Here is a 24984-nt window from a genome sequence, read left to right as displayed (position 1 = left end):
GGCACAGGTGCACAAATTATCCACTGGGGAGGTAGTGATAAAAAATAGCAATACAGGACTCTTTCAGTGCTCTGTAATTGGAATGAGTTGTTTAAATCTTTTAATGAGGATCCATTAATTTGGGGAATGTATACACACCCAATTTTTCATATTTTTCTATTGAATTCAATCCTGAAAAAACTTGGCCTATTCAGTCTTCTAAGTTATTTTTGAATCCTTTCATTTCCTCCAACATTCAACAATCCTCTTAATTTAATCCACAATTATGCATGCTTTCTAATATCTTCATCTCATTAATAAATATAATTAAGAAGGTTAATTCTGGGCAGAGTTCTATGACACACCTTCAAAGTATTCCCTGAAGTTTGACACTAATCCATTAATTGGCTCTTTTGGCCTATCATCATTTAACTGGATAGGACTTCATTTAATTATAGCATTATCTAATTCACATTTACCAAACTTTACTGAACCAGTACTGGCTTACAATGATCACTGCTTTCCATTAATTTTCTACTCTAGAATATTTCTTTAGTTTGAAACATTAACTCTTTTCTTTATTGAAAACCAGAACATTAGATAAAATAACCCATTTTTGTTTTTTTATCTTTAAATTTTATTTAAATTCAATTAATTGACATATAGTGTATTATTAGTTTTCAGAGGTAGAGTTCAGTGATTCATCAGTCATATATAACACCCAGGGCTCATTACATCATGTGCCCTCCTTAATGCCCATCCCCCAGTTACGTCTACCCCCTCTCCCCCCTCTGGCAACCCTCAGTTTGGTTCCTATAGTTAAGAGTCTCTTATGGTTTGTCTCCCTCTCTGGTTTCATCTTATTTCATTTTTCCCTCCCTTCCCCTATGATCCTCTGTTTTGTTTCTTCAATTCCACACATGAGTGAAATCATAATTGTCTTTCTCTGATTGACCTATTTCGCTTAGCATAATACCCTCTAGTTCCATCCATGTCGTTGTAAATGGTAAGATTTTATCTTTTTGATGGCTGAGTAATATTCCATTGTATATATATACCACATCTTCTTTATCCATTCATCTATTGATGGATATCTGGGCTCTTTCCATAGTTTGGCTATTGTGGACATTGCTGCTATAAACATTGGGGTGCAGGTACCCCTTCGGATCACTATGTTTATATCTTTTGGGTAAATACCTAGTAGTGCAATTGCTGGATCATAGGGTAGCTCTATTTTTAACTTTTTGAGGACATTCTATACTGTTTGCCAGAGTGGCTGCACCAGCTTGTATTCCCACCAGCACTATAAGAGGGCTCCCCTTTTCCTGCATCCTTGCCAACATTTGTTGTTTCCTGACTTGTTAATTTTAGCCATTCTGACTGGTGTGAGGTGGTATCTCATTATAGTTTTGATTTGTATTTCCCTGATGCCGGGTGATGTTGAGAGCATTTTTTCATGTGTCTGTTGGCCATTTATATGTCTTCTTTGGAGAAATGTCTGTTCATGTCTTCTACCTATTTCTTGACTGGATTATTCTTTGGGTGTTGAGTTTGATAAGTTCTTTATAGATTTTGGATACTAGCCCTTTATCTGATAAGACATTTGCAAATATCTTCTCCCATTCTGTAGGTTGTCTTTTGGTTTTGTTGACTATTTTCTTTGTTGTGCAAAAGCTTTTTATCTTGATGGAGTCCCAACAGTTCATTTTTGCTTTTGTTTCCCAAAATAACCCATCTTTTAATTTTTAGTGTCTGTTTTATCTTAATAGAAACTTACTTTATGTATTAGTCTATGTGAAAAAAGGTATGATTTTTAACATATTTAAATTTATTTAAATTTTAGACCATGCAGTTTGCACTTCAATCTTGGGAACTGAAATTTCACAAACTTTATTTAATGGAAGTTATTATTCAGCTCCAAATGTTATTTTTTTTTTTAATTTTTTTTTTTTTTAAGATTTTATTTATTTGCGAGAGAGAGAATGAGAGACAGCATGAGAGGGAGGAGGGTCAGAGGGAGAAGCAGACTCCCTGCTGAGCAGGGAGCCCGATGCAGGACTCGATCCCGGGACTCCGGGATCATGACCTGAGCCGAAGGCAGTTGCTTAACCAACTGAGCCACCCAGGCGCCCTCAGCTCCAAATGTTATTAACATATTTTGGAATGTGCACACTATTCTTTCCCAATATATCTGTGATCTTTTAGACTAGATAAACACAAACACAAATACTTACTACAGAAGTAGGCTGCTCTGAAAAACAGAAATGACAATTTTTAATTATTGTGGTATAAAATTAAAACATCAGCATTGTAATATACAAGTTGTACTCATGGTAACCATTAGAGTTAACAGTCTATCCTTACCTATACAAAAAATTAAATATTAGAAGCACATTAAAAAACAAGACAAGGGAAATTATATAAAGAGAAAACAGAGATTACGTATATAAAGTACTTAAAAAATCTTACCTCCTCACAGCATCGCCTGCTTACAATAGCCCTATAGTCAATTCTATCCCAGAGTTGGTCCCTTAACTTTAAGAAATTAGGGAACAATTTTCTCCAGTTTTTCCCTAAAGCCCATGGAAAAATTTCATATTTGGATTCTTCTTCATCTTCTTCAACTGTATTAGCCAGATACCTAACAAAAAAGACCAACAACTCAAAAAAGAAATGGGAAAAGGACAGGAACAGGCAGTTCATACACACACACACACACACACACACACACACACACTCACTTATAAACATAAAAGACATTCAACCTTACTCATAATTAAAGAAATGTAGGTCAAAAATAAAAATAAAAATACAATGAATTTTACCTTGTTGAGTTCTGGATAGAACTTTGTTCTGGGATGCAGTTAAGTTACTTGGAAACAGTCTGATCCTTTCAGGTCTTGCTTTTATGATTTGTTAGGTGGATCTGGAGCAATGTTCAGACTGGGGCTAATTATTCCCCACTACTGAGGCAAGACATTCCTGAGTACTCAATATCCTGTGAATTATGAGTTTTTTCAGTCTGACTGGTGGGAACAGGCACTATTTCCAGCCCTGGGTAAATGTAAGGCACTGTTCCCTCTAATCCTTTCTTATGGTTTTTCCCTACACCCAGGTAGTTTCCTTATATACATATGGGAATCCGTATCCTCTTAAATACTTGAGGGGGATCAGGCATGCACAGAAGCAGGAAAACATGACCCATAATAAAAAGAATCATCAATCAAAACTGACACATGTTAGAAATAACAGACATTAAAACAGATATATTAATTCCAGATGTTCAAAAAGATAAGAAGACACATTCAAATTGTACTTCTAGAGATGAAAATTACATATACAATGAAAAATACATAGAGTGGGATTAAGAGACTAAATATTGCAGAAGAAAAGATTTGGGCACTGAAGACCGCAATATAAACTATCCAAAATGAAACACACACAGAAAAAGAAACAAAAATAATAGAGGTGAAACTGGAGTCCCTAACGGGTGTTGGGTGCCCCCCCCAAAATATTTGAAGAAATAATGGCTGAAAATTTTTGAAATTTGATGAAAACTATAAAAATACTAATAAGCTCAATGAACCCCAAAGCACAAAATTCAAAGAAAATTACACCAATGCACATCAGAATCAAATTGTTCAGAACCAGTGATAAAGAGAAAATCTTAAAAGCAGTCAAACAAGCAAACAAACAAACAAAAAAGACAAGTTAGATAACACAGAAACAGAGATAAGGACAGAGATTTCCCAATGGAAATAATGAAAACCCCAAAGACGACTTTCCAAGAAAAATAGGCAACTTACAATAAAAAAAATTACAAAACACGTAAGAAAACAAGGCACCATAAACAGAAACTGATCCTGAAGTGTGAAGATGCTGAAATAAACAAACACCAAAGGAAAAAAGGTCTCAAAAGCAGTAAGAAAGGAAGGCAAATGATCCCAAGTGGAAGGTTTGAGATGCAAGAAGGAATAGTAAGCAAAGATGTAAGTATGTGGGTTAATCTAAACAAATATTCAGTGTATAAAACGACAATAATAATGTCTCTAAGTTTTTGGAGGGCTTCATGTAGAACTACAGAATTGTAAAACAAGAAAATGTAAGTTGAGAAGGGGGTGACTGGAGTTAAAATGCTTAAGGTTCTTGATTAAAAATAACTGGGAGAGAGCTTCCTGGTGGATGAACATGTGGAGATCAGATGTGCTGAGAGGGTACAGAAGCTCCATGCCCTTTTTCCATATCCTGCCCTATGCATCTCTTCCATCTGGCTTTTCCTGAGTTACATCCTTTTATAATAAACTGGTAATTTGTAAGTTAAAAAAAATAAGTAACTGGGATAACTGCTAAAGGAACAGATATAGACTGCATAATTTTCTAACAAGTAGAGGAAAAAAAGTATCAAAAAATAAAAATTTAAAAAATTTCGATCAGAAAGAAGATAAAAATGGAGTGGAAAGAAGAAACAGAAAAAGTGGGACATAAAGACAAGATAGTAAAAAAAAAAAATCAAATATATAAGCAACAATAGAATATTATTCTGCAGCAAAAATGAACCAGAGATACTCATATCAATATTAATGGATCTTAAAATCATAAAGCAAAAGAAGGAAGTTACAGAAGAACAGAGAACATGACTATTTTACATATAGCTTAAAAACAGGAAAAACTAAACAATGTATTATTTAGAGGTGTATACATAGAATAAAGAAAATCAAGAAAATTACTACCTATGGAAGGAAGGGGGCTCTATCTGGGAAATTGTGTACTGTGAGCTTCTAAGATTCTGGCAATGTTCTCTTCTTGAGTCATGGGTACATGAATATTTGTTTCGCTTTTTCTTTAACGCACACACATATACACACTCCATACACTCCTTTTGTAGATGTTTCACATTAGAGATTTCAAAAGGCACAGAAGTATATAGTGCACTTCTATTCAGGTGATATAGACACTGGTTCATGTAGAGAAAATTATTTCTAGACAGTTATACATGAAATGTTAGTTGTCCTTGAGAAAGAATGCTAAGATCTTGGGATATGAGGAAGACTTACTTTTAATTGTATACGTACTTATGTCCTTTAAAAAAAACTATATGCATATTCAATTTAGTTACATTAATATAGAATTAGCACCTACATATTACTTTATCCTCCCTTAAAATAACTGTACATATTTTAATATTACCTTAACATAAAGCACCTCATGGTTAAACCCATTCAGTTATAAGAGTCAAATCATGTCCTCTGTGAGATTACATAATTACATACTTTAGTAACCCTGATAGTTCTTAGTAAAAGGTAGATAGAAGCCAGAGGTTGGCCCCTTTCATGCTTATTGACTAAGTAAAACATAGAAAATCTATAATGTACTATGGTACTATGAAATCAGGACTACCTTGTGATTCTATTCTAGATTAACAATTTTTCAGGCTCAATGTGATAAAATATCTGTATTGTACACATGTAAGTTGTTTTCCAATTTGAAATAGATTTTCTAATTTGAAATAGATTTTCTTGGAGCAGAGTCCATTTTTTTGTATAATAGTTAATTATGTTTATCCAAATAAAGAATTAACATCCATATGTTAAAGGATGCAAAATAAAAGTTAGATACACATTCCTTGCCTTTAAGAAGCCTATAGTCAAGCAGAAGAGGCAATTAAGTATGAGACAAATAACTGTACAAGAGAATATGGAATCATGACAATTTAAGTTCAGAGTCTTGTAAGAGTCTATAGAAGGGAAAAGAACTTGAGTTAGAACTGTGGCTAACTGAGAAAATATTTACTGAGAACTGTTGAGTCAGGCTATATAAAAAGTACGATTAGATATAAAATGGAAATTATAATCCATGTTATTTTTAGTATGGAACTTATTATACAACATACAAAGCAACTGCACACACTCTACATATTGTACACTGACACAGTGCTTTACTGGTAAGATTACTAAGGCGTCAAACAAATCCAATTTCAGGAATCTGGTAAGAATTAAAACTAAAGCTTCTTGGTTTGTTTTTAATTTCCAGGTGGGGAAAAACTACAAAATAGATATTGTATCAACGTACAGATATAATATAATATAATACTAAAGAGACATGTAAACAGTGACTAATCACTGAATTTGGCCATTGGCATCTGAAGTCACATCTGAATTTGCACCCCAGCTCTGCTACTACGAACTTTTGTGAGATTGAGAAGTACTTATCTTCCTAAGTCTCAATTTCCCCATCTGTAAAATGAAGATAATAATGTATTTCATAGAGAAGATTCAAGGAGCTTATAAAAAATTTTTTGTGGTATCTTGCATATAACATTATTAGCTAGTTACTATTATATTCCCACAATTTAGCAATCATCACCAAATGTTATAGAGTTCATTTTTCCTCATGCATGGGGAAATATGTCTTCTGAACACAAGAAGAGATCAGTTTCTTCTAGTCCTATTCCTTGAATCACACTTTGAGTCTGAATTAAAGACTTTGAGTTAAAACTTACTCATCAGTGCTAACAGTTGTGCTATTCACCTTAAGTATTTTTATATGTAGTTCCCTAGTTAAGTCTTTAAAATTATATTCACACATTTCCAACTGCAGTATTATATCTAGGTAGTGGGTAGAAAACGTTTTGAGATTGAGATAGATTTTCTTAAACTACACTGTTTCTAGTAGAATTCTGACCTATCCAGAAAGCCATGTTATTAAAACCATTTAATAGATCACAAGGCCAGTATGAACTGTCTAATACAAAGTCAATGGAAGAATTGGAAAACAAACTATATTCCTTGGTTAAAGTTCAGTGTGTTAAGTAAAAACAGTTAAGTCATTACTAAAGGTATCAGATATGAATAACTTCTATGTTATAGACATAAATCTACAATTACTTTGCAGCGTTTTCACAAGCTGTTTAATGTAAAAGGGCAATGATGATGATTTTTTTTTTAAGATTTTATTTATTTATTTGAGAGCGAGCGAGAGAGAATGAGAGAGAGAACATGAGAGGGGGTAAGGTCAGAGGGAGAAGCAGACTCCCTGCTGAGCAGGGAGCCCAATGTGGGACTCGATCCTGGGACTCCAGGATCATGACCTGAGTCGAAGGCAGTCGCTTAACCAACTGAGCCACCCAGGCACCCAATGATGATGATTTTAACTATAAATTTACTGGAAATTTCAATGAGAATATTGAGAATATTTTGGCTTTTAAAACATATCTAAGTCCAAAAGAGGAGAATTTGGGATAATTCATATGGAGCACTCTGAAAAATGTAAAATGTATAATACAAACTTAAGTGGGATACTTAATAACAAATCTTAGGCATAGAGCAGGGTAAGATCAGTGAAAAGAACATAAAAATATCCTATTAAAGTAAAAAAGTATATCTTCTATCTATAAAGGCCTATTCAAAGATATATATCAGGTTTTAAAAAGCCTCTGTTTTATTTTTTTATGAGTTACAATGTTAACTTTATTTACTTATTTCTTTAAGTAGGCTCTATGCCCAATGTGGTACCCAAACTTACAACCCAGAGATCAAGAGTCGCATGCTCTACCAACCAAGCCAGCCAGGTGCCCTGAAATAGCCTGTTTTAAATAAGGTGTCATGTATATTACAAATAAGAATCACAAAAATCACTTAGTAGAAAGCATACTTACAGAGCAATAAAGAAATTTATCCTGGTATGCTCATTTATAGTAAATTTAGCTCTCTTGAAATAAACAAAGGTCATAGCCAAAAGATACTATAGGGAAAAAAGTAAAAGTTAATATTAATGTTTCGCTTTCAAAAGTAAAACAGCTTTAAAATAGTTATCTTTGAGATGAATAATAAGCTAAAAACAATAAAGCATTACTTATCTTTATTACAGAATTACCTATTTATTTGGGTCCTTACTTTTTGGCTTCCTGTAATCCATGTGAATGGTGAGAAATAGTTCTGAGCCATTTATCATGATTAAGATAAATAATAAAATAAATTTTATTATTGCCAATATAGTTTGAACCAAAATCCAATTTTTCTACCTTAAATTTCAAATCCATAGAGAAGTTGAAATAATAATAAAACAAATAACCATACATCCTTCACATAGATTCACCAATTGTTAGCATGTTGCCACATTGGCTTGATGCATGTATCTATACAAAAATTTTTTCCTGACTCCTTAATTGTAGACATCCATACTCACTTTTTATTTATTGACTGACTGACTGAATGATCAGTCAGGGTGGCATTGCTGATCGAATTTTTAAATTGAGGTATAACTGACAAAGTTGTATATATTTAAAGTTTACAATGTGATGATTTGATGTACATTGTGAAATGAATACCAAAATAGAGTTAATCAACACATCCATCATCTCACATATTATCTTTTTCTTTCCTTTTTGTTAAGAACACTTGGGATCTACTTGCTTAGCAATTTCATATACTTACTTTTTAAAATAACCTTTTAAAAATAACTTCTAACCAGAAATTAGACTATATGACTATTTTCATTGGAAAACAGTGTTTTAAATGTGTTATTAGAAGGAAGTATCTAGCCTGGTATTAGGATACTATGCCAGGTCCTATCTGTCCAAATTAAAAACAACTTATAGTACTGATGTATTAGATTCCCTCTCATAAAATGCCTATTTATCCTATTCTTCATAGGATTGACTACAAAGGTGACTCCAAGTTTTCAAGGTAACTTTCAGTAGAGAACTCTTGAAATAGTGTTAAGATATGGTATGCTGGTTAGTTACTTTAAAAACACTGCCCCCTGCTGTCCAGCAATTTTAATTCCTGTAATGCACTTAAAAGTTTAAAACTATGCACACAGATATTTTATATGAAGGCATTACTGTTAATTTTTTAAAATATTAGTGACTTTGTGAATATGTTTAAAAAGATTTCATCTTTTAGAAATACATCATCTTAAAAAATTTATGGATAAAGTATTAGGATGTCTGAGATTTGCTTCAAAATAATCTAGTTTGGGGAAGAAGGATTAGAAGAAACAAGCAGAGCCATGAGCTGATGATTATAGTAGCTACATGTTAGGCACATGGAGGGTCTTTGTTCTATTTTCTCTACCTCAAGGTATATATATTTGAAATTTTCCAGAATTAAATTTCCAAAATTAGAAATTAAAAAAACCAAACTCTAACTTTATCTTTGTTACCTTAAGCTTGAAATAAAAAAGTTCATATCAATTTTAACTTAATAAGTATTTAGTCATAAGCTAGTCTTCCATTCATCCCTTTCCCATTGGTTGGCACATTAAAATTAAGTGTAATGTGAAGTCATGCTGAATTTTCTGATATGTCTACCTGGTCTAAGATGGCATTTACAAAAAGCTAAAATCATAACTGTTCAGCTAAATCTAAAGAGTATAGAAATATCATGGTCCCTAGTATGTAAGCACCATGATGATCTTTTATGAAACACTGATTCTTAAATAAAGAACATAATAAACTAATTTTACTCTACAAAATTATTGGGATTTGTTTATCTAAGTTACCTACAAAATATTAAAATGTATAACAGACTTCCTTAGTGGAATGAATGTCAGAATATTCAGAATATTCTTTCTCCACAGCCTGATAAAAGGTAATAATTCTGATCAAAACATTAAGTCTATACTGATTCTTGCTTTCAATCAAACAAATATGGACTTAAGGCCATTTAAATCTAATCAATAATATTCTATAGTTCCTCAAGTATAAAGTGAATCTCTGATGTATGCTAATTTCAAAAATTAATGTGTAAGGATTTCACTTTGAAGAAGCAATGCAGGCTAGTTCTTTTCCTAACCTTAATTAATATGATTGAAAATTCTTATAAGGTTTTTTAAAGTTCTGATGGTCTAGTAACATAATAATGCAGTTACTGATTACACTCTTACCAAATTTACCTTGTCTGCAATTTTACAGCAGCAGTCCATCCACAAGAAATCTTGAATTAAATCGTCATCTACAACAAAAGATAGCTATGACTTGTCTTTTAAAAACAGAATGTTTCCTTTTGAAGAATTAACTTCTAGATAGAGGATTATAAATGATGCTTAGAAAGCAAACAAAAATGGCTGGACCAGTGTTGTCTAAAATGTAGTCTGCATTTCTTTGGTATATTTACCATTGCAAGCACTGTACAAAAAGCTACTGCTTTACTTTGGGTTTCCCATCTGATTTGCTCAGACTGGAGCACAAGTGTTAGAAGTGTTTGGTTTCTTGACTATCCCAACAGTTCTTTGAGAAAGATGTCTTGGGTAACTCTAGAACAGCTCTTTATTACTTTCCAAAATCAATCTTTACTAGTGGAAATGGAATCTGATAAAAAATAACTCAGTCTTTAGTAAATAATGACTTAATGAATATTACTTGTTTTCTAAATATGTTTTACTCTTTCTACTACTTTCCCCTGTTAGATCCCAGGGTATTTTTAGTTTTGAATTCTTCTTTTCATCTCCTATTTATCTCTGTCCAATTATCTATTATCCAAATACCAATGAAAATGTCTAAATAAAGAAGATTCATAATTTATTAGCTATTTATAATTAATATTTAATTTTGGAAAAACAGTATTATGACAAAGGATCCACAAAAATACTTTTAAAAATATGCAAAAAGTAGGTCAAAAACACTTACTCAATTTTAAAAGGCTAAAATATATAATCCCCAAATATTTGAGTAGTTGTCAGAATATACTGAGAAAATCTGCTTTTTCCCATTCCCCCCTTCATTTTAAGTTAAATAACAAACAAAACATAACTTCTTTATACTAATTTTTACATCCTAGAAATATCAATATAGTCAAATATACGGTAAGTTCCAAGAGTAAGTACTCATTTTCTTAGACTAATTAATTTCTGCCTTAATTCCATTTTTTTTAAAGTAAACTCTACGCCCAATATGGGGCTCTAACTCGCAACCCCAAGATCAAGAGTGAGTCGCATGCTCTACTGACTGACCCAGCTATTTCTTAAATCACTTATGGTAGAGCCAGGTATTTTCTCTTACTTCTCATGATCAGTTACGAATAATAAAAACATTTGTGCATAATAGTCTTGCACTAGTCTTAAAGAGAAAGGGACACTTATATTAACAGCATTCTAGATCCTGACAGGGAACGTCCTGGTAGTTCAACATTTTTCTACTTACGTTACATTTTTTCTTCTTCTTCTTTTTTTTTTTTTAAAGATTTTTTAAATTTATTTATTTGAGAGAGAGAATGAGAGAGAGAGCACATGAGAGGGGGGAGGGTCAGAGGGAGAAGCAGACTCCCCGCCGAGCAGGGAGCCCGATGCGGGACTCGATCCAGGGACTCGATCCAGGGACTCCAGGATCATGACCTGAGCCGAAGGCAGTCGCTTAACCTGAGCCACCCAGGCGCCCCTACATTTTTTCTTCTTTATCTCATCTTCTTTTTTGCTTTTCTTTAAATCTTAACCAGCTTGCCCTCCTTTTTTCTCCCTCCCTCCCTCCCTCTCTCTTTCTTAAGATTTTTGTCTTCTGAGTAGGGCAAACACTCTTGTCCCCAACTCTCTTATACACGGGACACTTCTGCCTGTCACCTGGATCTAACAGACTATGGTATCTACTTGACTTGGTTCATTCCTACAGATATTTACCAGATTCATCTATCCTACTCTTTAATCTGTTTACCTTACTACCTTACCTTAAAAAAAAAAAAAGAATCTTCCCTTTCTTGGCTAATAGAAGTAATATAAAGAAGTTTCTTTTTTAAGAACTTTGTCAGCAAAGTAGCATTATCTTGTGATCTGAATAAATTTAAACCCAATTTCATTATATGAGCATGATGATAAAACATAATTTTAAACAATATTCCCCCCTATGTGCAGTGCCTGGCTGGCTCAGTTGGAAGAGCATGCAACTCTTGATCTCAGGGTATGAGTTCGAGCCCCACGTTGGGTGAAGAAATTACTTAAATAAAAATAAAATATTAAAAAAATATATCCCCCATATGTAATACTGAAACTTATCGAGGTTGACCAATCTTCCCACTTTGCTCAGTTTTAGCACTGAAAATCCTGGGAAACACCTCAGGCCTAGTCAAACTGGGTCAATTGGCTCATCTGAGACTTTATGTAGTTATTTTACTTAGGTCACCCAAAACTCATGATATGAACTTGAATTGCCCAGAATTCACATTTGACACTTGGATTTAAGTAGTCCAGAAGCTAGATGAGTCTGAATTTCTAAACCAAAAGCAATCCAAAATAAAAAATCCAACATTAAAACAAAAACAACCTAAGTAAAGCAAAAACAAATTTTCTGAGACAGAAAATCTGACATAGAAAATAACAACATCCTCTTTGATTATTATGAAAACAATAAAGTAGATCTTTAGATTCTCTCATTTTTAAGTACTTTACAATTACCGCTATTAAAATATTTTAAACCTACCAAATAATTTAAAGAAAGCAGTCATTTCCTGACGCTGTATAACTAGACAGGGTCCTTTGGGGCGTTTAGACTTGTTGCTATTATGTGCATTTTTTTCAGATGCTGGCCAATTATCTTTAAAAATAGGACGCTTCAGATTAATGGGTTTTTTAGGCTGATGTGATCTATTTGACCCTGATTTTACATGAACAGTGACAGTAGGTGGTGTCTCACAACACAGCTGATTATGTCTCATTTTGGTTTCCCAAGATTCCTGTAAAAATAAAACATATAATTATTTACCACACTCGTGTTCATTTCTATATAAAAACAGCTAATCAGATGACATTACCAGATGCATTCACATAAAATGTTACTGAACTTGCTACTAAAATGTTATTTGTGATAGTGACCCACAGAAGAAATTGCTTTTAGAATTCAGTGCTAAGAAATGCTATGCTTTCTTTGGGTAACTGATATACCTTCTCTTCCCAATAATAAGATCCTGTATACCATTTTGCTTTGATGACTAGGGATCCCAAAACCAAATTTGGAAGTTAATTATAGGAACTATGCTGAGTCTATAATCTATTTGTGGTATTTTTTCCTAGTATTTTAAAATTCTGCTTCTATTGACATAATTTTGTCATATGGTTATTATATGCCACTTCAAATTTTTTATAGAACAAGGCAAACTATTTCCAGAACTAAATTATTATCATACCAAGTGTTATACTGAAAACAGTGCCCCCCCACACACAAAATATTTTCTTACTGGTTAATTCCTTGATATGTTACACAATTCACTTATTCAACAAGCATTTACTGGTATTTACTGAAAAGTTAAAAACACTTCCAGCAAAGAAATGTAGGGTATATGTGCTTTGAGGGAGTCTCATAAATTTTTCATTCTAATTTTTAATTATTTGAGTGACTGATTATAAGTGTACATGAATGTACAGTGTTATAATCCAATAAAATTAGAAACAAAGTTAATTCATCAGTATTTAACAATATGCATAACCACTACTATGTTTGGTGGTAATCAGTTCACATAATTACTACAGTTAGTATTACTTTTGTGGTCAAAGTATTTATAGGATAGGAAATGGAGGTAAGCATAGGCAAAGTAGGAAACTACTCTAAGACCCTAATGAGAACCTCTAAATCCATAACTCACAGTGACCCAGGCGGCCATGCCTCCCTTGGTGTTCAAGGAGTTAGGTACAGATTCTCCTTCCTGACCCACAGAAACTTCCCTGCTGAAGGAAGGAATGGAAAGTAAGATTGGATATAGTAGGGCTAGATCAGCAATGTCCAATATAATGTGAGTCACATATGTAGTTTTATATTTTTAAAGCTGTATTACAGAAGTACAAATAAGAAAATGACCTGAATTTTAGTAATATATTTTATGTAATCTAGTATATCTAAAATATCATTTTAACATGTAATCAATATAAAAATGAGATATTTTACATACTTTATTTTTCAAACTAAGTCTTTGAAATCTGGTGTGTGTATTTACACTTACAGTATATCTCAATTCAGTTGCTAAATTTCCAACAGTTAGAGTGAAATGTAGTCCTACCAAAACAATAGTGTGTAAGTAAAAAATATTTTACACTCCTTCAGTACTTAAAGTAAATAAAAGTAAAAACTCTTCAGTTGCACCATCCACATTTTAACTGCTCAACAGCCACATATAGCTAGTAGCTACATAGTAGACAGCAGAGGGCTAGATAATGAAGAACTAGGCAGAGGAAATTATACTCAATTGATTCTATAATTGCTTCTTCTCCCTCTGTTTCACTTTCCTCCCCTCACCTCATCTTTCTTCTTAGATCCTAAGGTCCAACCAAATTGAAGGCAATTATGGAGTTGGGGTTGGGGGTGCTACAAACTCCAAAGAAAAAGGAATGGGTGATAAATTGAACCTTGAGACTTGCCTAAGAACTTTCTGCTCTTTCCCACCCACCTCATCTGGGAGACGGCTGGAGGTCTCATCAGCATCTTTTTTTTTTTTTTTAAGTAAGAGCAGCCTTTCAACTAGATGGAAAAAATTAGTCAGGCTTTTCAAACTGGGGTGAAGGGGCTAGGCAGGCTTGGGGGTGTAATGTACCAGAATATAGAATAACTATGGTATATCTCCCAGGAGGTAAGTTTTACTCAATGTTAAGTAAATAACTTAAAATAGTGTTATTATATTAGGACAACCATGGATATATTGTGAAATAGAATGCAAATACTGTCAACCGAATAAATATGTTCACAGTATAGCTTTACACTATTCCACTAAACCCTTATGTTTGTGTTGGGATACTTCAAATAAAATTTGAGGAAATAGAGAAAGAACTGTGTGAAATTCCCCAAATAGAGATTCACTGAAGTTAATCAGCAAACACTGGCAGGAAAGTTATGGAGGAACCTAAGGAGAGAAGCTATCAATGGTACATTCTTGGTCAAATTCCACCTTGAGATAGTTTTAAATTTTGCTCTTTATTTAGAAATACTGAGAGAATAGAGTTCTCATGGCAAGCAAGAGGAAAAGAATGCAAGGCAAATAAAAATATGAGCCATTTCAGCGGGCATCTGGGTGGTTCAGTCAGTTAAGTGTCTGCCTTTGGCTCAAGTCATGATCCCAGGGTCCTGGAATCAGGCTGTGTCAGGCTCCTTGCTCAGCAGGAAGCCTGCTTCTCCCTCTCCCTCTGCCACCACCCCCCCCACTTGTGCTCTCTCTCATGTGCTCTCTCAAATAAATAAATAAAAGCTTTTTAAAAAATATGAGCCATTTCAGAAAAAGGTAAGAGACAGGAAGAAGGGGGAGCTAGGAGAAACTATGCTCATATGGCAAAACCATTTAATGAGTTTTTACACAGACTCCACCAACATGAAAAAAAATCATACCAGAATTCACACTTGAATAGGATGTCTGGGATTTTTTTTTTTAAATAGACCACAGCTAATCTATAAGCAACTGAAATAATTTCTTTTCTCTGGGGGTAATATAAGAGTGTTAGGGGTGCTGGTTCATAGAATCATACAATAGAAGTAGGATTTGGGGGTAATATAAAGAGTGTTAGGGGTGGTAGTTCACAGAATCATACAACAGAAGTAGTATTTGGGGACTGGTGTGCCTATATGAAAAATCTAATAGCAATATCCAAAGGCAATTCAGGGCAGGCAGGGAAAACTTAACTTCCCTATAATTATAGTCTCACACTAAGCACTTAATATGTGCCAGACAATGTGCTAAAAGTTTTACATGCATTTTCTCACTTAATCCTCAGGACATTTCTATAAAATGGGCATTATTTTATCCTTATTTTCTAGATGAGAAATTTGAGGCTCAGGGAAGAAGAAATTTGCCCACGGACACATAATTAGTGAGTGATAAAGCTAGGACTTGAATCTGGGGCTGTTTGACACCAAAGTCCCATATACTTTAACCACTAAAACACTGTTCTAAAAATTAAATGAAGTCATGTGTAAAACACTTGACACATGGTAAGTAATATTTTACTCACTGTCATCTTGCCAGGAAAACAAAGCCAGCTTATGAGCTTTCGCTTTATAAAAATTTAAGTCTAGCATTTGCATTGTAAATGTGCATATTACATTGTGACCTACATTGTTAAATAAGCCATTGCTTTAGGGAAGAAAGATGGGCTTCTCACCTTTTTGCTAAAATAAAATAATTCTTAAAAATAATCCTTATTGAAATGACCATAACATTTTTCTTTATCATAACCACAAAATTTAAATTGTTAAAAAACAACACAGCAAATTGAGGAAAAATATTCTGGCAAAATTGCTGGAAGCTTTGCAGGGGCTATTATCAAATCTCCATTATTTTGATGTTTTAAATATTTTCTCTAATTTAATTTATCATCTAATGGTTATAGAATACTTTTAGACTCGGCCGAGTGCTAGGTGCTACAGTACTAGTAAAATTACACAGCATAGCTGTTTCAATAAGAAGTTCATATCTGATAAGAAATCCAACCCATTAGCGAATAAACCAAGACCCTTCGATGAAGTGGTGGGAATAAATGGAAACTAGATTGAATAGAATTATAGGAGTGATTACAAAAGGGAGTGTTACAAAAGGAAGTGCAGGAGGTGTGAACATACACCCTCCTTTTTCTAAATGTGGCAATCATGAGAAGGAAGAAAATGAAAAGCAGCTGGAAGGGACAATAGTCAACGGAGAATTTGTTTTTCTTTTTAAAGACAGGATTCTTAAGTTTGCCTGAAGGCAGAAAGGAAGGAGGAGCCAGTTGAGAGTATATGTTAAAATACTGGAGAACAGACCCTTATTAAGACCTGATTCTGTTTAGCTAATGTGACCTTAGGCTATTCAACTCCTGGGAACACCCATTTGCTCACTAATGATATTAAGATAATAGAAACACCGGTTTTCTTAGAACCTGGTACATATTAGTATCCAATAAAAATTAATTATTAGATATTGTTAATAATACATATTTAGTAGGTTAACGAGCAAATGAACTATATGCATAATGCCTAGCACAGTGCTGAATCCTTCACAAAAACTCGAAATACAGCAGCACTATTATTGTATCTTTTTTACAGGTAAGGGTATCTTTCAAGGAAAGAAGAGTCGGATATGACAGCCACATTTCATCTCCACTAATAAATATAATTTAAATGTTAAAATTTTATTGGTAACAGAGATCATAGGTATTTTAAAATGTGCTTTTGCTAGAGAATAAAATTTGTTAACAGGCAGGATCTCAATTTTAACATAGCGTGGGTTTTTCGGTCTTTAAGTGTTCAATTACTTCACAAGTTTCTTTTCTTTTCTTTTTTTTTTAAAGATTTTATTTATTTATTCATGAGAGACAGAGAGAGAGAGAGGCAGAGGGAGAAGCAGGCTCCTGATGTGGGGCTCGATCCCAGGACTCTGGGATCATGACCTGAGCCGAAGGCAGACGCTTAACCATCTGAGCCACCCAGGCGCCCCGCAAGTTTCTTTTCTAAAAATTGAACCTAGCTGGCCTGCAGCCGTGCTGGACATGTAAGGAAAGGGCACCGGGAAACTGTAGGAGAAGGGCTCAGGGCAGAGCACTGAGATGCAGCAGCTCAGACCCGCGACTCCGGTGCCGTCGCGCCTGGGGACGAAGACGTGATGAAGGCGACCCAGGGAGAAGGGGCGGACTCACTCAAAATAGCACTGGCTCACCCGGAGGATAACGGCGGGCCGGGACCGCCCCCCCAACCCCCCGTCCTCGCCTCTGGCCGGCGCGCGAGGGGAGCCCGCCAGCGACAAGCCGTCCAGGCCCGCGGCGGGAGGTCACCGCCCGGCACGTGGGAGCGCGTCGTCCCTCCGTGGTCCCTGGTCCACAGTCCGCCCCGCGGGCTAAGGCGCGAGGGCGCCGCGCCCGCGAAGCCCCCACAGAGCGACGGAGGGGGCTGCGCCGGCCCGCCAACGCCACCGCGCTCCGCCGCTTCCCCCGGCCGCCGACTCCGACCTCGACAACCCCGCCCCTCTCCCGAGCCCAGGCCCCGGACGCTGGGAGGGCTTGCTCCCGTCGCGGCGAGGGAGCCACTCACGGGCGGAAGCGTGTAGGAAAGGGGCCGTGACGCCGCCCCATCCTCACACGCGGTGGGCGGCGGGGCCCGCTGCGAGAGGTATGGAAGGACCAGGCGCAGCTGCAACTGGAGGGTGGCCGGCGAGGCCCGAAGCCGGGGCGCGAGCGGAAGATACCTGCGAAAACCTGGGTCTAGGGAGCGGGCGCCGGGCCGCCGGACAGCCGCCCCCGGACGCTCCGAGGCCTCAGACGGTTGCTCACCACTCGCTCCACAGCGGCACTACCCGCTCAAGAGACCTCCCGCCAACCGGGAGCGACGCTCGCGCGGGCCAATCAGCGCACAAAGCCGCCGCCGGGGGGCGGGGCCTGCCCGAGGTCGCGCGCGCCGCGACCCCAGTCCCGGCTCGAGCGCTCCGGCTTCCGCGCGCCGGCTGCGTGCGGAACACCTGAACCTACCTGGGCTTGCGGACCCTCCGGGCCGGGTGCTGGCAGAACGCCACCACCCTCCCAGATCTCTTCTGGCCTCCTAATTTAGCCCCTCCCCCGTGGACGCTTATCAAAGCCAGGCTTGTATTCGAGCCATTTACCTTCCCTCCGGTTAGATGGAGAGGCCCTGCGGGGCTGGGACTTCAGGTCTTCCCTAACTCCCTTCTACCTCACAGCACCAAGCAGGACGCCTTGCACACACGCACTAGCAGATACTTGATAAAGACAGGCGTCAATAGTAGGACGGAGAATCAGAAGTGAACTTTGCAGCAGCCATTGTAGTGCCCACAGTTTCTGCTATGTTAAATAACTATATAGACAGAGGAAGAGACCACATAAACTAAAAAAGAAAGGTGTGACTACCGTGGCAGAGGTTATGTTACACTGTTCCGTTAAATCTACTGTTCTAAGCTGTAAATTCTTCTACAGGAACCTTTTCATTTTGGACTCATCGTAGCCCTTGGCCAGGTGCCTGGGATGTAATTGATGCTTAGTAAACGCTTGTTCTCATTCTACTTTCTAAATATATCTCCCCACTATTATCCATTGATTCTTTACTCCAGGCTTACATACTTTTTCTCAGAGAAGGTCTTAAACTTTCTTCTTTGAGCTGGCATATAATGTGCTCTCTCTTTTTCACCTTCATTTAAATTTTCCATCTGATATCCATCCTTTAAGACCCAATTTTTTTTTTTTTTTAGATTTTATTTATTTATTTGAGACAGAGAGAATGAGAGACAGAGAGCATGAGAAGGAGGAGGGTCAGAGGGAGAAGCAGACTCCCTGCCGAGCAGGGAGCCCGATGCGGGACTCGATCCAGGGACTCCAGGATCATGACCTGAGCCGAAGGCAGTCGCTTAACCAACTGAGCCACCCAGGCGCCCCCTTTAAGACCCAATTTAAGTCATCAGCCCATCTGAGTACTTAGTAAGTTTAAGACTGCGCCGTTCTTGAATTCCTGCAGCACTTTCAAAAGTTCTGATTTTTGCAATCTTATTAACCAGCTTTTTGATAAAATTATTTTATTATGTGTACATATAGATACAATTTTACATAAATGGCGTTGCATACGTACTTTAAAAAATGGAATGTTTGAGGGACGCCTGGGTGGCTAAGTCAGTGGAACATCTGCCTTCGGCTCCGGTTATGATCCCGGGATCCTGGGATGGAGTCCCGTGTCGGGCTCCTTGCTCAGCAGAAAGCCTGCTTCTCCCTCTGCCTGCTACTCCCCCTACTTGTGCTTGCTCTGACAAATAAATAAAAAAATAAAATCTTAAAAAAAAAAAAGGAATGTTTGATAGGTACAAAAGAATATATATAGTAACATACATGCAGGCAGCAGAGCATAATAAAACAAAAACTCGAGAAGCCACTACCCACCAAAAAAGGATGAATCTTAACACCCAAGAAATAGAACATAAACAATACTGATAAGATCCTGTATGTTTCTCCTCCTCCCCTTACTTTCCCTGAAGAGGTGACTTTGGTTTTTCCCATTCCCTTAAGATTTACTGTACCTTTAAACACAGATTTTGGGGCACCTGGGTGGCTCAGTCGTTAAGCATCTGCCTTCGGCTCAGGTCATGATCCCAGGGTCCTGGGATTGAGTCCCACATGGGGCTCCCTCCTTGGGGGGAAGCCTGCCTCTCCCTCTCCTACTCCCACTGCTTGTGTTCCTGCTCTCCCTATCTCTGTCAAATAAAATCTTTAAAAATAAATAAACACAGATTTTGTAAATTTAATACTTTGTATTCTTCATAGTTTGAGATTTTAACATGCTAACACAGAACATTGTAAATCATTTTTATTGTTGTATAGAATTCTGTTCTATATATATACTGTAATTATCACCATGCTCTTGTCAATGGCCATTTGGGTCATTTTTTGCTACTCTGAAAGCTATGAGCCTTCTTGTTACACAGACTTGGTTATCAGTGGCTGTGCTTCTGTAAGACTATATTAGTTAGTTATAGCTGGCACAGATTAGTTGGGTGGTCTGATTGGTTGGTGCCCATGTTAAATATTCAACTACTACTGCTTGTATATGCCCCATGGTGCATGCGTGTAGTTTTCCTATAAATGCTTTAAAGGGAAAATGATGGGTTTTAGGGTATGCAATTTACAAGATTACAAATGCTATTCTCACATCCCAGGTAGCTGTACACATTTTATTATTTTATTTATAAGTAATCTATATGCCCAATGTAAGGCTCAAATTCCCGACCCTGACTGAGATCAAGAGTCATATGCTCTACCAACTGAGCCAGCAGGAGCCTCTAGTTGTACCAATTTTAAGAGCTCCCATTAGTCTACATCTTGCCAACTTTGTATTTTCAGACTTTTTGTGACTAGATTATCTTTTATTAAAGTATGTCATAGAGAACACCTTTGGATTTTTTTTTCAGCACCCTTTTTTTTGGAAATATTCTACTCAACCTCCCAAACCACTTGGGTGCAAGGATAGCAGCTATATTCATACAATATCATTTCTCTTCTTCACTTGTTGGGAGTCATAAAGGCCTTTCATCCAAGCTGGGCCAAATTCTATTCCTGGAATTTTGCACTAGGACCCAGAATTCAGTGTGGCTGACTACTTTCTTATATTGGAAGCAACAAAAACTCCTGAGAATTATCAGGATGGAACAATAAAACAAAAGGATTGCATTAAATTTCTCTCTAGAATACTTTTCTTCACTGTACCTCGTTTTTTTGTTCCTTACTGAAAATATCTTTTCCCATACTTGCTTCTGCCTATGACATAATCCTTATTTGTTAAATCGAGGCAATAGTTTCTCCACTTTCAAGTTTAGATTCCTAATTTTAAGTGTTCATAAATACTAGGTGACTTTTGAAAGACAAAATGTTACACTATACCACTTTTCTAAAAATGTTTGAAGTAGTTCACAACGAAGGTGACTTTAAGGTCAATTAAACAGAGAACCTAGACTACAGAAAGGGGGAGGGGCAAGAAAGGAACCATGAAGATCTTGGCAAGTTTGATTGTGAACAAGAGGCCATTTCCCCCAATATGCCTGTCAGGTGCTAGCTGGGAAATGTTGCTTCAAGTAACTAGATACAACTCATATTTTTAAAATTAATTATTATTTTTGAGAGAGAGAGCATGTGAGTTGTGAGGAGGGGAAGACGGTGAGGGAGAGAATCTTAAGCAGGCTCCACGTTCAGTGCAGAGCCCGACATGGGGCTCAATCTCACGACCCTGAGATCATGACCTGAGCTGAAATCAAATTGGACACCCAACTAACTGAACCACCCAGGCGCCCCACAACTTCTCATATTTACCAATATTTTACCAAATGAAGATTATAGTTTTGACAATACACTGAGGATAAATGAAAATTGGAACTGTATTTTTTTGGACTATGTTCTCCAAAAGGTCAAGGTGTCAAAACGGTAAGTTTTGAAACTCACTTGCATTCATTAAAAAAAAAAACATCTGCATGCCTACTATATGCCAGGCAGCACTCTAGAAGCTAGAGATACACCAGTGGGAAAAAAAAAGACAAAAATCTTTGCCCATACGAGCTTACATTCTAGTCACAAATAAACTGAGAAGCCCAAAGGCTTCTAAGGGCCAAATACAACAAAGTCTTGGAGGAATGCCCAACATACTAATCAATCTGTACAATGAATAATTGATTTTCTTTAAATAATGGAATAGACCATAGTTTCTGTTAATCTGTCAATGAGCACACCCAAAGAGTTTAGGGAACTCAGCTAATGAAAGATTTAGGTACCTCATTCAGAACAGGTGTCACAGTACAGTAACAGAAAGTTTTAACCTAGATCTGTGATATTATCAAATTAACCTCAATGGAGTTACCAGGCCCCAGCCTTTATCTCTTTATTTGACAGAGAGATAGGAGAACACAAGTAGGCAGAGCGGCAGGCAGAGGGAGAGGGAGAAGCAGGCTCTCCGCTTCTGCATGCCTACTATCGAGCAGGAAGCCCGATGTGGGACTCGATCCCAGGACCCTGGGATCATGACTGGAGCCGAAGGCAGACACTTAACTGACTGAGCCACCCAGGTACCTCAGGACTTGTTTTTAAAACTCCTTTCTTTAGTTAGATACTATACAACAGTTACATGTTGAAAGTTGGGTACTGGGCTTCACACATTTTTTCTGAGATAATAACGTAGGTTATTAATTTTAATTTGGCAAATTGAGTAGTTTCATGAGTTCTACCAAAAAATGATTTCTCAAGTGACTCCACCCCTCACACCTGCCTGAGAGCTAGAGAGACCTGAATGAGAAAGTAAATTACAGTGACAAAGAAGTTTATAAGTCAACCAATGTAGGAGGTGGTGGCTGAGGAAGTTTTAACTTTTATAATTTTCTAATTATGGAATTGTTTAGAAATTCTGGAATTCAAATGTACAGGTAAAATCCAATTTTAACAGATCAAAATTATTACACTGAATCTAAATTTCACTTTTGTTGAACAGTTTAAAGAGAATAAAGAGAATAAAGCTCTATGTGTGTACTTAACACAGAATCAGTTTATGCCTTATTTAACTCCTGTTCATTTCACAAGGTATGCTGTCACTTTAAAATCCCTTTAACCACTTCTTAGCTGTTTAAGGAAATTATAAAACACTGAAAACTATTAGCAAAAAAGGACATAGTATTTCTAAGTGGATGCCACTGGTATAGTCAGGCTATTTAGTGTCTTCTCAGGCACAGCTTTGATTCAGAGATGGATCATAAGGAAATGAGGAGGTGGATTAAGTCAATGTACATAGAGCAGAGCAAACCTGACCACTTTTCTTCTCTAAACACATTTTTAGTATATAGATGTGAAAGAAAATAATTGTTCTTTTGGTTCAAGAGTTATGGTTGCCAAGGAGACAAAGGAACGAACATACCTGAACTTACAAATGAAGATACTATTTCAGTCCCTTGGCTCAATGAATACACTTTTATGTTCTTAAGGGACACATCTCAAGATGTTCCTGGCTTTCCCTCAGATGAATTTTTTTTGAAAGGCATATATATCCCTTGAACACTTTTTTTTATATATATATATATATGTATTTTTAAAGATTTTATTTATTTATTTGACAGAGAGATAGAAGAGCACAAGCAGAGGGAATGGCAGAGAGAGAAGGAGAAGCAGGTTCTGCACTGAGCAGGGAGCCCAATGCGGGACTCGATCCCAGGACCCCGGGATCATGACCTGAGCCGAAGGCAGACGCTTAACCATCTGAGCCACCCAGGTGCCCTCCCTTGAACACTCTTAACACTTCCAATTAACTGACCACGTTTTAAAGCTTTAAATTCTTCTTGCTGGTATTCTGACTCAACATTTTGCACAAACCAGTCTTGATGATCATGATTAAATTTGTCCCTGGGCAAAATTAAAACGATGAATGTTAAAGTTTCAAACACAAGGGGTAGTACACATTGTAGTTGTTTTTTTTCATTTAGGAACTAACAAAAATGTAACCTAATAATCTGTGATCCATCACATTAGCATGTTTAATTTTAAATGCCATGACATTTGGATTAAAGATAAATTTGAATATAGAAATTAAAAATCAGAGAGAAAGAATGATATAAATTAGTGACACTGGAATCACAGGATATTTTTCTCCTAAGAAATGAAGTTTTATTTATTTGAAGTAGCAGTGTTACCAACTAAGTAATATTTGTAACACATTATATAATAGAAACTTTTAAAGTGGTTTTAAGACTGCCTGAGTAATTTTTATTTATTATTATTTTTAAAGATTTTATTTATTCATTTGAGACACAGAGATAGAGAGAGCATGAGCCGGCGGAGAGGCAGAGGGAGAAGGAGAAGCAGGCTTCCCGCTGAGCCAGGAGCCCGATGTGGGGCTCGATCCCAGGACCCCGGGATCAGGACCCGAGCCAAAGGCAGAGGGTTACCCATCTGAGCTACCCAGGTGCCCCTATTACTATTTTTTAGTAATCTCTATACCCAATGTGGGGCTCAAATTCACAACCTTGAGGATCGAGAGTCATAATGCTCCTCCGAATGAGCCAGCCAGGAGCCCCGTTGCTTGAATAATTTTTAAACATAAATTTCTATCCTTCAAATTTAGTGACCAATATTAATATGCTTAGTGACTATTTTTTCATATTCAATACTGAGCTCGATGAATTATTATAAAAACACAGTAAGTCCCTGGGTGTTATATGCAAACAATGAATCATGGAACACTACATCAAAAACTAATGTAATGTATGGTGATTAACATAATAAAAAAAAATCTAAAAAAACCCCCACAGTAAGTCAAATCCAAATTAATATGTTTTGACAACACTGAGATTAATAAAAGACTGCCCTGTCTCCTGCCAAAGATTTATTTTTCTAGATCGTTTCACTATGACTACTAAGAGTACATCTAAAATTCTATTAGAAATTGCTCAACTTACACTCCAATTAGGAAGATATTTAAATCACATTACATAAAAGCCTGTGTAACCTAACCTAATACATCATATGTAGTATATGAACACCTCCAGAAAAGAATCAACTCAATATATGTCAAAGATGTTAAAATTTTATGTTTGAACAGAATGTGTGTTTAAATGT

At 36.5% G+C, this 24984-nt stretch overlaps 1 protein-coding gene across 5 annotated transcripts in view; it reads right to left on the bottom strand.

Moving 5' to 3' along the window:
* SPDYA (speedy/RINGO cell cycle regulator family member A) overlaps positions 1-19949 on the bottom strand; it is a 36333-nt gene extending 16384 nt beyond the window's left edge. Inside the window, exons 1-5 of one of the 5 annotated variants that reach the window (XM_064572044.1) lie at positions 19481-19949; positions 12386-12638; positions 9865-9932; positions 7634-7719; positions 2449-2620 (exon numbers count right to left, since the gene is read on the bottom strand). In XM_064572044.1, the coding sequence (XP_064428114.1) occupies positions 2449-2620; positions 7634-7719; positions 9865-9932; positions 12386-12620 (561 nt within the window). In that variant the 5' untranslated portion in view covers positions 12621-12638; positions 19481-19949. The other 4 variants (XM_064572043.1, XM_045884335.3, XM_064572041.1 and 1 more) reach the window with 4 other exon arrangements.
* Between the last annotated feature and the right edge of the window lie 5035 nt (positions 19950-24984).

This window comes from Mirounga angustirostris, unplaced genomic scaffold (assembly GCF_029215605.1).
Source record: "Mirounga angustirostris isolate CCGP_5_RB_7025 unplaced genomic scaffold, mMirAng1.0.hap1 SCAF_10, whole genome shotgun sequence".
NCBI classification, from domain to species: Eukaryota; Metazoa; Chordata; class Mammalia; order Carnivora; family Phocidae; genus Mirounga; species Mirounga angustirostris.
The sequence above is the reverse complement of the archived record's forward strand: the minus strand, read 5'-3'. Positions and strand labels throughout refer to the sequence as shown.